At 55.1% G+C, this 14,749-nt stretch overlaps 1 protein-coding gene across 1 annotated transcript in view; it reads left to right on the top strand.

Moving 5' to 3' along the window:
* The window catches only part of NPLOC4 (NPL4 homolog, ubiquitin recognition factor), a gene marked incomplete at both ends in the record, with an annotated part of 53,595 nt that extends 39,464 nt beyond the window's left edge, over positions 1-14,131 (top strand). The window contains 5 exons of the mRNA XM_080714160.1: positions 6,770-6,841; positions 9,281-9,376; positions 10,147-10,263; positions 12,186-12,288; positions 13,974-14,131. Of these exons, the coding sequence (XP_080570286.1) occupies positions 6,770-6,841; positions 9,281-9,376; positions 10,147-10,263; positions 12,186-12,288; positions 13,974-14,131 (546 nt within the window). The remainder of the gene's footprint in view (positions 1-6,769; positions 6,842-9,280; positions 9,377-10,146; positions 10,264-12,185; positions 12,289-13,973) is intronic.
* Between the last annotated feature and the right edge of the window lie 618 nt (positions 14,132-14,749).

Below are 14,749 nucleotides of genomic sequence, written 5' to 3'. Positions count from 1 at the left end.
GGGACTTCTTTCCTGTCTGCGTGCTGAGCACAGGCATGACCCACAGCATTTAGAGCAGATGTGACGTCCAGGCGTGAGGCGGTTATCTCCTGCCTTTGCCTTCAAAGACAATTTAGTTAGCTCTTTAGGCCATGCAGCCTGCTCACCATAGCTCCCCAACAAACAGAAGACTCCGTGTCTCCCCCTCAGTCCTAAGATTCAGGTGTGTCCCTGTAACATGCACAAAGCTTCGAGTTTCCCTTTTGAACTGGGCTGTCTGCTTCAAGGCCCTGTGTCTTAGATGCTGCAGAGACACATGCCCCTCTGGGCTGTGTTGAGCGGCCTGGTCTGTCTGGTGTGGCAGCCTGAGGGAAGCACTGGGCTCTTCCACTCAGGCTCTGGGCGTTGCAGTGCTGAAGAATTGCCCCAGTTGAGGCCTGCGCTGGCCGGGGACTGGACACGAGGTGTGTCCTGCCCGTGCGTGCTTTGTGCAGAGGAGCACAGCTCGTCTCAGCCTGTTCACAGCTCGGTGCAACCTGAGCGCGTCTTGGGGAGCCAGCAGTGTGTGGCGCTTCTGAGGCTGCACCTCTCCAGGCGGGTGCTTCTGGGAGTGTGCTGTGTGAGCGTGTGCTGAAGGTGTTGCACGTGACCCTTCTGTTCACGGCGATCACCTGGCCTCTGGAGCTTCGTTCTGAGTCCCTGCAATGAGCCATGGCTCTCCACCCTGAGTCTGACCACCACCTTGTTGGTCTCCACCCTGGTTGGTGTGCTGCCTCCACGTTGCTGCCCCTCCACAGGGAGCCTCATGTTTGCACTGGCAGGAGGTGTCCTCGGCTCCTGGGGCAGGGTCCGCTGTTGGTGACCTGAGGGAACTGCTTAAGAACAGGTGATGGGGCCGGGCGTGGTGGCGCACGCTTGTAATCCAGCATTCAGGAGGCTGAAACCAGAGGATCGCGGTTCGCGGACAGCCTCAGCTACTTAGTGAGGCCCTCTGCAACTCAGTGAGACCCTGTTTCAAAATAAAGAATAAAAAAATATAGGCAGGGGGGTGTATCTCGGAGGTTGAATGCCCCTGGTTTCCATCCCCAGACCCGCAAAAAAAAGGAAAAGAACAAGTGATGGTTATCCTTCAGAAGGGACTGGCTGTTCAGTTCTGTTGCGGCATGGTGATTCATTGCCTGCTTTTAAAAATAGGCATTTCCTCTTCCTTAAGCGATAACCTCTAGCTTCCGGTGAAAATAAGCTGGCCCACTCCAAAGCTGGGTGGTGTCTAGCCCAGGGCTCTGCCTGTAATTTTGCAGGTCTGCACTGTGGTCTTTTCCAGGTTCCTACTCTACCGTGGCCTCCAGGGGGCAGAGAGACTCCAGGAGGTGCAGGCAGGCCTCCCCCTTCCTTCCTCATGGTGGTGAGCTCTGCAGCTGGGGTGTCATTGGCTGCTGCTGGGCTCCATGGACCATAGTGGAGGCCTTTCCCTTGGGCCTTGTCACTGTCCAGCACTGGCAGCCCTGGCCCGCTTTGCTGCGGATGCCCGCTGAGCATCCGTTCACCTGTGTGGAGCGAACACTTGGGAACTATAGCTAGTTTATTTTGCAAGAGTGTAGGAAATGCCCAAGAACTGCTTGGCACCACTTTGGGAGCCTCAGATCCATTGAGAATAAGGGTCTTCCTGCCCCTGGAGTGGGCTGTAGCAGAGAGAGGTGGCTGTCAGCTGACGTGGGACAGGCCTAGGGCTCCGATGTGCAGTTGAGAATGGAGCGTTTTAATAGGGTAGAGCAGGTGTTGGTGGGACCGACCCTGAATGTGCTCGGATTATAGGCGTGCGCACCACGTCCGGCTGTGGATTGCTTTTAATGGTATGAAATCAATTTTATTTTATTTATTTTTTGCGGTACTGGGGATGGAACCCAGGGGCATTCTACCTCCGAGCTACACCAGCCCTGTTTTTTATTCTTTATTTTGAAACAGGATCTCACTAAGTTGCAGAGGGCTTCACTAAGTAGCTGAGGCTGGCAGCAAACCAAAGTCCTGCTCTCAGCCTCCCATGTACTGGGATTACAAGCGTGCACCACCATGCCTGGCTAAAATCAAATTTATTTTAATGAAAAAGTAGAAATTGTAAACTCATTAGAAGATGGAGCTTAGCCGGGTGTGGTGGCGCATGCTTGTAATCCCAACATTCAAGAGGCTGAGACCGGAGGATCGCGGTTCGCAGACAGCCTCAGCTACTTAGTGAGGCCCTCCGTAACTTAGTGAGACCCTGTTTCAAAAATAAAGAATAAAAAATAGGGCAGAGGGTGTAGCTCGGAGGTCAAATGCCCCTGGGTTCCATCTCCAGACCCGCAAAAAAAATAAAAGAAGATGGAGCTTGTTATCTTTGTGTGGTAGCTAATACCTATTATCCCAGTACTTGGGGGGCTGAGACAGGAAGATTGCAGTTTGGACATCAGCCTCCGCAACTTGGTGACACTCCATTTCAAGATTAATATAAAACAGGGATGGGGGTTAGCTCGGAGGTGAAGTGCTCCCGGTTTGATCCCCAGTACCAAAAAGAAAAAGTGCCTGCTGCATGCCCTTCACCCATGCTTCGGGGACTGTGGCTTGTGGGTCTACACCATTTATAGAAGATGGCCCTGGGCCTGCCGCCTGAGTGGGTCACTCCTGCACTCTCTTGCGGTGGCCGTGTACCCCCCATGTTGGGCAGGGCAGGCGGCAGCCCAGAGCCGAGACTTGGGGCCGAGGCAGCAGCGTCCACGCTGCTCCTCGGGAGCCGCGTGCACCCGGGAGGCCATCGAGCCAGAGCGGTGGTAGGTGGTGAATGGTGGCCAGGAAGGCACAGGGACAAGGACGGGGGTTCTGGGCTACTCCTGCTGGCATGGCGTGAGGAGGTCAGCAGGAGGCAGCCCGTGCTGTGGCCTGGGGCAGAGTGCAGCTCTGAGATCTGTGGACAGGCACCGGCAGTGGGGCTGGGCGGTGAGGTCTGTGCTCTATAAGTTCCCTTCTGGAGCCGGGCATGGTGGTCCACACCTGTAACCCCGGTTCAGATAGGAGGATCACAGGTTCAAAGCCAGCAATTTAGCGAGGCTCTCAGCAACTTAGACCCTGTTTCAAACTAAAAAATAAAATAGCATTGAGGGTGTAGTTCAAAAGTAGAATGCCAAGCTGGGTGTAGTGGTGCACACTTGTAATCCTAGCACTTGGGAGCCTGAGACAGGAGGATCGCAGGTTCGAGGACAGCCTCAGCAAGTAGTGAGTCTCTCATTAACCTAGTGAGATCCTGTTTCCAAATAAAAATAAAACACGGCTAGGGGTGTAGCTCTGAGGTAGACTGCCTCTGGGCTCAATCCCCACCACCACCAAAAAAAGAAGATCCATTCTGGGGTGCAGGGTGGCGTTGGGAACCCAGTAGAACTGGTGCTGCTTCTGATGTCTGGCTTTCAGGCATGTAGAAGTTACACGGGTGGAGCCCAGGAGCGAGAACAGAGCTCTGGGCTGTGGGAGGACAGTGAGTCCAGGTGGAGGCTTGGTGTCTGGGGACAGGACGGTAGCCCAGGGGCAGTGGTCATTGAGGCTGGGAAGCCTGGCAGAGATGGGGGCTGGTCTCAAAGCTGCCTATGCAGAAGGCTAGAGTGAAGCCTTGGAAGAAGAGGCAGATTGCCAGCGGAAGCCTAGGTAGCATGTTGGGCACACCGGGACTCGGCCCTGCAGGGGCCAGCCACAGAGGCTGCCAAAGGCGATGTCTGGTGGGAGGGCATAGCCTGCTGACCAGCAACCTGGGCAAGGACTGTGGGCTCCGAATGCAGCTGTGGCGCACCATTCTAGCAGCTGGCTGTGGTGGGGAGCTCCTGAGCCACGAGCTGCATTCTCAGCAGAAGGCTGTCTTGGCGTCTGCTGTGAGCAGTATGGTGGCTTGTCCTTCTCTGCTTCCAGAACTGGAATCACTTTGTGGAATGTCACCCAGGGCATCCTACCTCGGAGCGACACCCCAACCCTATATTTTATTCTTTCTTTTTTTTATTTTTCATTTTATTTGTGTGTGGGGAGGGTACTGGGGGTGGAACCCAGGGGCTTTTCAACCTCCGGGCTACACTCCCAGACCTATTTTTATATTTTATTTGGAAACAGAGTCTCACTAAGTTGCTGAGAGCCTCACTAAGTGGCTGAGGCTGGCTTCGAACCTGTGTGATCTTTTTGTCTCAGCCTCCCAAGCGCGGGGATTACATACAAGCATGCACCATCATGCTTGGCCTGACCAATAATTTTTGAAATCTGTGAATGACTTGTGTATCATCTTGGTGCCAGGTAGAATCCAGTTTTATTTCTCTAAATGATTGTTCAGGTACTGAAGAGTACACTTAGCCTAGATCCATGTATTGGTGTCTCTTGCATCTTGACACAGTAGCATGGCGCTGTCAGGCCCAGCCTGAGGCTCTAGGTCTCCGAGAGCAGGCAGGAGTTGGGTCTGAGTGTACCCTGACCCTGAGTGCCAGCTGGAGTGAGGAGCAGAGCCGAGAGCTGCGCTCTGAATGCAGATGGCCGCTGGGTCTTGGGCGTGGCTAGTCTAAGTCACCTCTTGTTTCTTGCTGTTCATCAAAACAGCGGCAGAAGCGCAGTGGTGAAGGCCAGGTGGCCTGGACCCTGGGCGTTTGGCCAAGATGGCACGGGCGAGTCCTGAGACCTCCAGCTGGTGCTCCTGTTTGCTTCTTAAGGGCGCCCTGCGGACATTATTGGCCCGCGCTGCGCTCGAGGCCCCAGGGTCCAACAGCGTCTCCGGTCGGGTGCTGGTGCCCTTCACAGGAGAAGCTTCGTGCTCACAGCTCTACTCCTTTTCTAGCAAGAGGGCGCAAAGCATCGATGCCCAGCCACGCCTCCCCGCTTCCACATGCCGCCTGTGGCTGGTGCTGGGGTGTCAGGAACCACGGTTTCTACTCCTGGTGTCTTGTTCCAGCTGGAGATAGGACTGCTGACACCTTGCTGGCTGCCAGACTCAGATTCAAGACAGCTTCTTCCTCACATGCTCCTCTGACATTTGCTAAAGCCGTAAAAAGTAATGGCCTTTAAAAATGGTGTACAGGACTTGGGATTGGCTGGCAAAACATCCGAGTGGAGGCATGGGGGAGAGATAGAAGCTACCTGTTTTTACCCCAGGGAAGAAAGGGGCTACAACACCTTTATTTTCTTGGAGAGCAGAAAAGGTACAGTTGGGTAGTTAAATTTGAACGAGAAGAGCATGATACACAAAAGAGAGAGGGCATTTAACAAGAAAATCCCCTAGGGGGGAAGATTAAAGTGAACAGGTGCTGGAAAATGTTTCTGCATATTAGAGCTTAATTAGATTTGAAGATGAATTCCAGATGGGCTAATTATGTGTGAGTTGTTGCAGGTTATTTCTTGTAGGGCCAAGCATGTATTTTTGGAAATGGTGATTTAGTTTGATTGGATTTGATTCTTGCCTCCTACCATATCTCCTCCATCAAGACACTGCCTCTTTGGGGCTCTAGGACCCCACACTGTGGGCCCACACTTTTGGGGCTCCTGTCACAGCCAGCAGAGCCACAGAATGTGGAGCTGCCCTGCCTGCGCAGCCGCTCGTATGGGGAAGAAAAGCGATCCTTATCCAGGTCGACTGCGGAGTTATTTCAGCTTCAAAGGAGGCACCCGGAACAAAGCTGTGTATTTGCTGGAACATGGCATCTTCAGGGTAGGGAACAGCCTACTTAACATAAAAACCAGGTCGAAGTTCCCTCGTCCTGCATTGCTACTGGCGGGATGAATTTGGGCCATTTCCTCTGGGGCGGCAGAGGCGAGTCCTGTTGAACAGCAGCCCTCTGGGTGGCGAGTAGAGAGAAAAGACAGGAGCATACTGATAGATGCAGACATGTTTCCAACCTGAAATTGTAATGTTGAAGGAAGGGGGTCACTTGGGCCAATGGCATCCTGTTAGGATGGTGGGCTGGGTTTGGCTTGGGGAAAGCTTGCTGCGATGATTTCAAGACAGCGTGGCTCTCTGCCTTCCCAGAAGGTGTTGGATGTGCGGCCGGCGCCTCGCCACACACCTTGGGGCGTGCGCTTGGCAACCAGCTCAGGTCTGGGAGCCTCAGTAAATGTAAACTTTTATGTAAGGCCCTGTAATTGGAAGTTATGGATGTATAATTTATGTATGGCTCAGTGAATGATTTATATAATGTTAAGTGATGATTTAGATAGAAAATATGACCCCTCTTGTAGAATCTTTAATGAAAAGCATCGGCTCTTAGGAATTTATTTCTGGAGCTCTGTTGGAACTCAGCATGTTTGACATAAATCAGATCTAATTGTCATCTTATGATTAATGAATATATGCTGGCCATTTTTCCCCATAATTAAACTTTATGTTCCGTGCATTTGACAAAGCAAAACTTAGGTTTAGACTTTGACAGATTAGTGGCTGGGGTCTACTACATATTCGTGCACGTATGTACTTATTTGTGGGTCTTTATTTTGTTAGTGTACACGTACTTGGTTTCCAGAAAGTCCGGTTTCCGGAAGCATGAGTTTCTGCGGTGAAGTGTGGGGGGAGGGCCCAGGCCTCACCTGAGGAGGCGCACCTCAGGCGCACCGCCCAGCAGGCACTGCCAGTGTGGTTCCCGGCTGGCTGTGGCGCTGCTCTTGAGAGGAGGCCTGCGGGCTGATGGGCTGCAGAGCTGCCTTCCTTCCTGCCTGGTGGCCTCAGCAGGAGTAACAGCCCCTGACAGGCGGGGCTTGTGTGGGAGGGGCACGTGTCCTTCACTCAGGAATACTCGCCTTTTTTCAGGACATCGACAAGTTTGGAAATGAGATCACCCAGTTGGCCCGGCCCCTCCCTGTGGAGTACCTGATCATAGACGTAAGTGCTCCCTCGAGGACCGGACACTGCCTGGGGGCGGGTGTTGGATCAAGGTGTCTGTGCGCTGCCTGGCTGGTGGCCGCCTGGTGTCTCCTGGTGCAGGGGCTGCTCTTGGAGCACAGTAGCTGTATGCCCCGGGGCACGCCTATGACTGTGCCCTTGAGAAGCCAGGGCCAGCAGTTTCCTGGGTGGGGCTCCAGTAGCCATGAGGTACGGCGGCTCCCTAGAGGCAATGCGCCTTCCCGAGGTGTTCATGGTGCCAGGGATGTAGCCCTTCCACTGGCCGCCGGGCAGTGCACGCCACAGAACAGTCTGGTGAGCATGCAGCAGACGGGCGTCACTGCACGCCGAGGCCGTGTCCAGAGTGGGAAGTGGCCGTGTCCAGAGTGGGAAGTGGCGTTGCTGCATGCCAGGGGCTGCGCAGCCTGGGCATGTGATCGGGAAGTAAAGCATCATTGCGTTTGGAGCAGCAGGTCCCCTGAGCCAGCCCACTGACGCTCCCCACCGCATTGACAGCTCTCGAGAACATATTTATTACCTAAGCCGTAAAGGCATCTGTGTTTTAGACTACCTAGGGTGTAATTAAGATGGAAACAGATTGATGGGACATACACTTGGGGGCGTCGGCAGATTTAGTATCCGCTTCCTCAGGCCTTCTCCCCGGCCGCGCCTCCCATCCTGCCTGCCTTTCACACAGGAGGCGGGGTTCTGGCTGCAGTATACTCTTGGAGCACTGTGGTGGCCAGGGGCGCATTGCCCGCAGCCCTTTGGCCCTGTGAGGCGAGTGAGCCAGAGTCATGAGAGCAGCACCTGCAGAAGCGTGTGCGGCTCCTGGCCCGGCATCTGCTGTCCTTGAACCTAGGGTCGGGGCCGCTGTTGCAGGCAGGAAGGGGCTTCTGTGGAGCTGTCCGACTGATGACCCCAAGGCCGGCTGGGTAGGGAGGGCTAAGGCCCGGGACAAGGAGCTGGGCCCCCGGGGTGGCCGCATGGGCTGTATGGACTTGGGTGCCCTTGCCTCCAAGGGCCACTCACAAAGCAACTAATGGCTCAGTGGAGTGCACTAGCTTGCTCACTCCCACTCCCACTGTTCCTGCCTTCCCAAAAGGAGGGCTGGGCAGCCCCAGGCTCGGTGTCTGCAGTGAAGGGGCACTCCCAACACTGGAGCCCTGTGTGAGGCTGGGAACGGGCTGCGTGCGTGGTGCGGCCAGACGCCTGTCTCCCAGAGGAGCAGCGAGGCCACGGTCCAGCGTGTGTAGCCGTGGCCCCAGCTCACACCGCTTGCCTCTGAAGGACCAGCGGCTCGGGTCAGGGGTGCGCCTCCTCCCAGAGTGCTGACGCTGGTACAGCCAAGTCCAGAGAGCCAGCCGCCTTTGCTGATGCAGAAACAGACCAGAACAGTGTTTCCATTCTTTTTGTTTTTGTTTTTGTTTTGTGGTGGTACTGGGGTTTCTGGAAACCCTTCTACCTCCGGGCTACACTCCCAGACCTATTTTTTATATTTTATTTGGAAACAGGGTCTCTTAAGCCAGCGAGGCTGGCTTCGAACCTGCGTGATCCTCCTGTCTTCGCCTCCCGAGCACAGGGATTACAAGCGTGCGCCACCACGCCGGCAGTGTTTCCGTTCTGTAATAGTCTCGTGACCCTCCACTGCTGGTCGTGTGGAGGGCGCTGCAGCAGTGAGGTAGTTTAGAGCTCACATGCGGGCGTTTTCCTACGTAGTGCATCTGACAAACGGGATGGAACCTGTGTCTGAATTGGCTTCTACACATCCCCCACTGCCCTAGCTTCTGCTGATAACATGTTAGAGTTAAGATGCCCGCTGCCACTTTTAGAGCGCATCTGAACCAATTGAAGGACTTGGCGCATCTTGGCTAGAGGCTCTCAACTCGTGCTTACCCATCTCCAGGGGAGGGGCCTGCGATCCTCAGCCCTGCCTGGAAAGCCCGTGATCAGCTGGGAAGCTTCCCGGCAGCTGCTGGAGGGCTCGCTTTCTGAGATTGGGCAACGGCTGACTGTGCCCCCGAGCCGCCAACGGGAGCTTTGCGTCTCAGCAGCGGCCTCCTGTCTCCCTCCTTTCTCCTCCTTAGTTCTGTTAGCTTGGGCCAGAGGCAGAGCAGCCTCTCAATCGCTGAGGCAGCAGGGCAAGCGCTGGAACACGAGGCTCATGCCCGGGGCGACCGCTAGACACCACAGAGCCGGTGCTGCTGGGCAGCACACTTCCGAAAACAGCTCTTGAGTTTGTCTCTCCCTGACAGAGTTTTGAATTTTGGACTTGGGGCCAGTACTGATATGGAGCTCTCCATTCCACTCTGAGCTCGAAGGGCTCTGGGAACCGCTGTGCATGTATGGCCGCCCTGGCCTGCGCTGGGCTTGGGTGGGCTTCAGTGTCCCCATGCTGTTTCAGCACAGCTTATCATGGTTTATGTTTTTGCTCATTAGATCACAACAACCTTCCCCAAGGATCCAGTTTATACTTTTTCTATTTCGCAAAATCCATTTCCTATTGAAAACCGGGATGTACTGGGTGAGACCCAGGTAAGCTCATTGTTTTGGAAGCTTAGCTTAAAGTGGCTGTTGGTCTAGCATCAGACTCATCTCTCCAGAATGTGCCGCGCTCCCAGGCTCCTCCATGCCCTTGTGACAAGCCCCAGGCGTCCCCAGGTGCCCCTCCTTGGCCAGGTGGTAGATGGCCACGGTGAACCCCGAGAGCCCCCGGGCCTGTAGACTTGCCAGAAGTACCATTCTCAGCTGACTTCTTAGATCTTCCAAAAGTCACTCGTGACTTTGTGTCCTCTGCCACAGTCTCTTCCTGGCATGTTAGTAAATACGTTTATGGGGCCAAGCCAGGAGACGGCCTGGCTTCCCTGCCCCAGTCCCGTTTCTCAGGCTCCTGTACAGGCATCAAGCTGTGTGGCGCCACTGTGGCCTAGTGCGTGGTGCCAGTGGACACGGCTGTGTCCTGCGGCTGGCCCTCCCTCCCTCCCAGTTAGGCCAGGTCCAGCTGGCCCTTGCTGCCACGTGCACACGGGCTTGGCTGAGGAGCGCCTTTCCTGCAGTTTTCTGAGTTGGTGATTTGCTGGTGCAGCCTCTTCAGTGCTCTGGCTCCTCACTGCCCAGCCGCCCAGGGGCCTCCTCCTCTCCACCCTAGGGCCGACACCTAGGGACAGCTCCTGCCTTCCCTCCTCCCTTGGCACTACCGCGTTTAGGGTGTACTGGTAGGAGATGGTTCTCCTTCTGGTCTGCACTGGGCACTTGTCATGGAATACTGCTGTTTCCTTCTCTCTCTCCTGCCTCCTTTGCTCCAGGACTTCCACAGTTTGGCCACCTACTTATCCCAGAACACCTCGTCTGTGTTCTTGGATACCATCTCGGATTTCCACCTCCTGCTGTTTCTGGTCACCAATGAAGTCATGCCTCTGCAGGTACGGACTCACTGCCAAGTGGGGCCCCTGGTCTCCCTTCGTCTCCTCGAGCCAGGCTGTGGTGGGAAGCTGGGTGAGGCCTGCCCTGAAGGGTCACCTTCCCTGATTCCCTTGGGGTAGTCGCCTGGAGGTGGAGTGGGTGAGCTCCGCCCTCAGAGCTGAATTCGTAGTGGGCGACAGTTCAGGCCACCCGGCTCGACGGTCTCAGCGTCAGCTTCTGTCCTTGCTGGCATCCTTCCTCCCAAGGCAGTGCTGGCATGTTGCCCTGGCTCAGGCCTGGCGTGCACAGCTGGCACTTAAGACGTGCCGAGGGACGGAGGGAGCAAGTGCTCGCAGACAGCAGGGCGGGGCCGCAGGCCATCGGGCAGCCTCTGCATGTGCCGCGCGTGGCGTCTGCGGCAACACCGGACAGGGAGGTGCCCTGTGTGCTGCCTCAGTGCCTTTCCCCAAAAGTGACGGTGCAGCCCTCCCTCCTCGCCGCCTTGCAGCCTTGTGATTTGCCTGTGTCTGTCTGTCCCTGAAGCACCACTCATACTCAGCAGTGGTTACCCTGCGGCTCCTCGTCCTGTCCTTCCCTAGCCAGCCCGAGGAGCTGCCCTGCCGTCTGAGGACAGGCAAGGCTCCCTCTGCACGGAGCTCCTCGTTCCTGAACGTCACCACTGTGCAGTCACTTGTTAGAAAACACTTCCTGGCCAGCGTGGTGGGCACGCTTGTCATCCCAGCATTCGGGAGGCCGAGACCGGAGGATCGTGGTTCAACAACAGCCTCAGCTACCTAGGCCCTCTGCAACTTAGGGAGACCCAGTTTCAAAATAAAGAATAAATAGATCTGGGGGTGCAGCTCGGAGGTAGAATGCTCCTAGGTTCCATCCCCAGTACCGCAAAACAAAAAAAAAGGAGACAGAAAACACTTTCTGGAGGTCCCGGGCCTTGGCTGTTTTCAGCCTCTCACTATAGAAGCTGCTTTGGTTCTTTGCCATCGGCCCTGGAGATCCAGGATGTAGAGTACAATTTCCAGACACGGAGCAGAGGAAGGGCCGGGGCACAGCGTAAGGTAGCAGGACGAGTCTCACGGCCCTGGCTCCCTCCACTGTCGGCCTCGAGGACCCGGGGTGTGGGCTTCAGCCCATGGCAGAGAGGGGCGCAGTGCCCACCCAGGACTGTGCGGGGAGAATTTAAATTTGGGCTTTCTTTAGCACTTGAATTTATAGAACTAAGTTGTAGCCTTTTGCATGTTTTATCATGTCAGTCTATAAGATTGTTTAGATTCTCTTTCTTTTCTGCTTGCTTGGTATGGTGGCACACACCTGCAATCCCTGTGCTTGGGAGGCTCAGACAGGAAGATGGCAGCTTTGGAGCCAGCCTCAGCAATTTAGCAAGACCCCACTTCCAAGTAAAAAATAAAAGAGAGCTGGGGCTGTAGCTCAGAGTAGAATGCCCATGAGTTCTCTTCCAGAACCACACGTGTGGCATGCGCTCATGCGTACGTGGTCTCGCTAAATTGCTGAGGTCTCACTACGTTGCCAAGTCTGGCCTCCATCCTGTGATCCTTATGACTTAGCCTCCCAAGTACAGGTTTTACAGGCATGTGCCACGGAACTCGACTTGAAATATGTTTTTCTCTTCTTTTTGTTTATGGAGGTTGAACCCAGGGGCATTCTACCTCCAAACTACACCCCCAACCCTATTTTACTTTTTACTTTGAAACAGAGCTCATTGAGTTGCTATGAGTCTCATGAAGTTGCTAGGCTGACCTCAAACCTGGGATCCTCTTCTCTTAACCTCCAAGTACTGTGATTATAGGTGCGCCATCGATGACACCTGACTCTTCAAATATGTCTTGATGTTGAAGAGGGCACCTGTTGGCAGGAGACAGTCTCCCTTAGGCAGGACAGGGTGGGACGTTCCTTTTGCCTTTTTCAGGACAGCATCAGCCTGCTGCTGGAGGCAGTGAGGACCAGGAACGAGGAGCTGGCGCAGACGTGGAGGAGGTGTGAGCAGTGGGCGACCATCGAGCAGCTGTGTGGTGAGTGTCCAGCCAGGCGACGCAGCCGCGCAGGCTGCAGACATGGGTGCTCTCAATGGTTGGGTGTGTCCCCAGATAAGGTACGCCCATCTGTGCGTGTTCCCGAGCCTCAGTCTGAGAAGGGATCTTTCTGACCGCTTAATGTGGGACAGTGGGAGCCAACCCTCCCACTTTGATGGTATGAAAAGGAACCCAGCGTCCGTGGTAACAGGTGACAGGGCCTGGCTTTGTCACCCGCAGCAGCTTGTGCCCAAGAGTGCTTTGTGTTTATCAGTAGTCACTCCTTGTAGGATTTATAGTGGAATGACAGAGTATCACTTACAAAAGTCTCCTGGGCTGGGCTTGGTGGTGCACACCTGTAATCTCAGCTACTTGGAAGGATGAGGCAGGAAAATCCCAAGTTCAAGGCCAGCCTGGGCAACTTAGCAAGACTCCATCTCAAAAATAAAAAGGCCTCGGGATGTGGCTCAGTGGCAAGCACTCGCCTAGCATGTGCATCTGAGACACCTGGGGCGGCTTGTGTGACTTAAGGAGAAGTTCTAGGAATGGTTAGTATCGTTAGTCTTCAGTGAAATGCAAAATAAAACAGGTGAGCTGAGCATGGGGACGTACGCTTGTAATCCCAGTACTTGGGTGGCTGAGACAGGAGAATCATGGGTTCGAAGCCAGTTTCAGCAACTTAGTGAAACCCTGCTTAAACATAATTTTTTTTTTTTTTTTTTTTTTTTTTTTTTTTTTTTTTTGTGGTCCTGGGGATGGAACCCAGAGGCTTTCTACCTCCGGGCTACACTCCCAGACCTATTTTATATTTTATTTGGAAACAGGGTCTCACTAAGTTGCTGAGAGCCTCACTAAGTAGCTGAGGCTGGCTTCGAACCTGCGTGATCCTCCTGTCTCAGCCTCCCAAGCACAGGGATTACAATCGTGCACCACCAGCCCTTTTAAAATTTTATGTTTAGCCGGGCGTGGTGGTGCACGATTGTAATCCCAGCATTTGGAAGGCTGAGACAGGAGGATCGCAGTTCGCGGACAGTCTCAGCTACTTAGTGAGGCCCTTTGCAACTCAGTGAGACCTGGTTTCAAAATAAAGAATAAATAATAGGGCAGGGGGTATAGCTCGGAGGTCGAATGCCCCTGGGTTCCATCCCTAGACCCACACACAAAAAACAAAAAATTAAAAAGGGGTCGGTGTAGTACAGAGCTAGAACACTTCTGGGTTCAATCCCCAGTACTGCAAAAAGAGAGAAAGAGAGAGAGACAGCAGACAGTACCAAGTGCTGTGGAGGACAGGGCACAGCTAGGACTCGGCCTGCAGGTGGGTGCAGTCCTGGAGAGGTGTGTGCGAGCGTCTTAGGTAGCGCCATGGGCCTGTTCCCTGTGGTCCTCCGTCCTGCTGTTGGGCTTTTACCAGGAGAAATGAAAGCACTGGTCCTCAAAAAGATCGTAGGAGAGTGTTTACAGGAGTTTTGCCCTAATAGCTTCAAGCCAGAAACCACCCAGATGGCCATCGACGGGCAAGGTGCATCGCACACAGCAGCATTCAGCCATAGAAAGGGGTGCCCGCAGGCGTGGGGCGGGCGGGCAGTGAGGGCTCCCGTTCCTCGCTGCCCCTGCCCTACAGTAGGTGTTCAGGCAGGAAGCGGCTCCCGCGGGTGATGAGTGCTTGCCTCTCTCCCTGCCCACAGGCACGGTCGGCGTGCAGCTCCCGGGCCTCCACGAGTACGGTGCCGTTGGGGGCTCCGCGCATGCCACCACTACCGCCATGTGGGCTTGTCGGCACTGCACCTTCATGAACCAGCCCGGCACAGGCCACTGCGAGATGTGCAGCCTCCCCAGGACCTAGGGCTCCGGCCCTCTGCTGGGTGGGACTGGGCCAGCCCAGCCCTCCGAAGCCAGGCGCACAGCGTGTCTCCTGGAAGGCCCGACGCTGGCAGCCCTGAGGGCAGAGCTGGCATCTGGGGCCCTCCGAAGCATCTCTGCACCGGTTCTGGAGAGAGAGCCCCAGCCAGCGTGCTGGGGCTGAATACACCTCAGCTGGAAGCAGGGCGGCCCTCCCCGAGAGCACCCGACACGCCTCACCCAGCTACCGGCCCCCTTCGTGGCGGGAAGACGGGCACCTCCAAGCTTCACCTGCGATCGGGGTGCAGGGAGGGCTTGCTGCTGCGCCCGGCTTTCCCTCCCTTCCCAATGCTTTCGTTCTCGCCCCTGCCCCCGTTTCTGGTTGGGAGCCTCTGGCTGCCTGTGTTCTGTTGCTCTGGGGCAGAGGCCCTGCCTGTGAGGGACGTGGCCTCCTGGGCCTGGCCTGCAGGGGACTGCACCGCTCGTTCCCTCACCAGAGCCAGGTGGGATTCTAAGGTCTGCGTGGGTTGCAATAACAATTATCAGTAATTCCTGCTCAGAAGACTTTTATTTATTGTTTTAAAGATAAAACTGCACAAAGGGGAGTGAGAGAGACTAGTTT

Source organism: Muscardinus avellanarius, assembly GCF_963383645.1.
Source record: "Muscardinus avellanarius genome assembly, chromosome: 16".
Taxonomy (NCBI): Eukaryota; Metazoa; Chordata; class Mammalia; order Rodentia; family Gliridae; genus Muscardinus; species Muscardinus avellanarius.
Note: the sequence above shows the minus strand (reverse complement) of the source record. Positions and strands in the feature narration are given on the sequence as shown.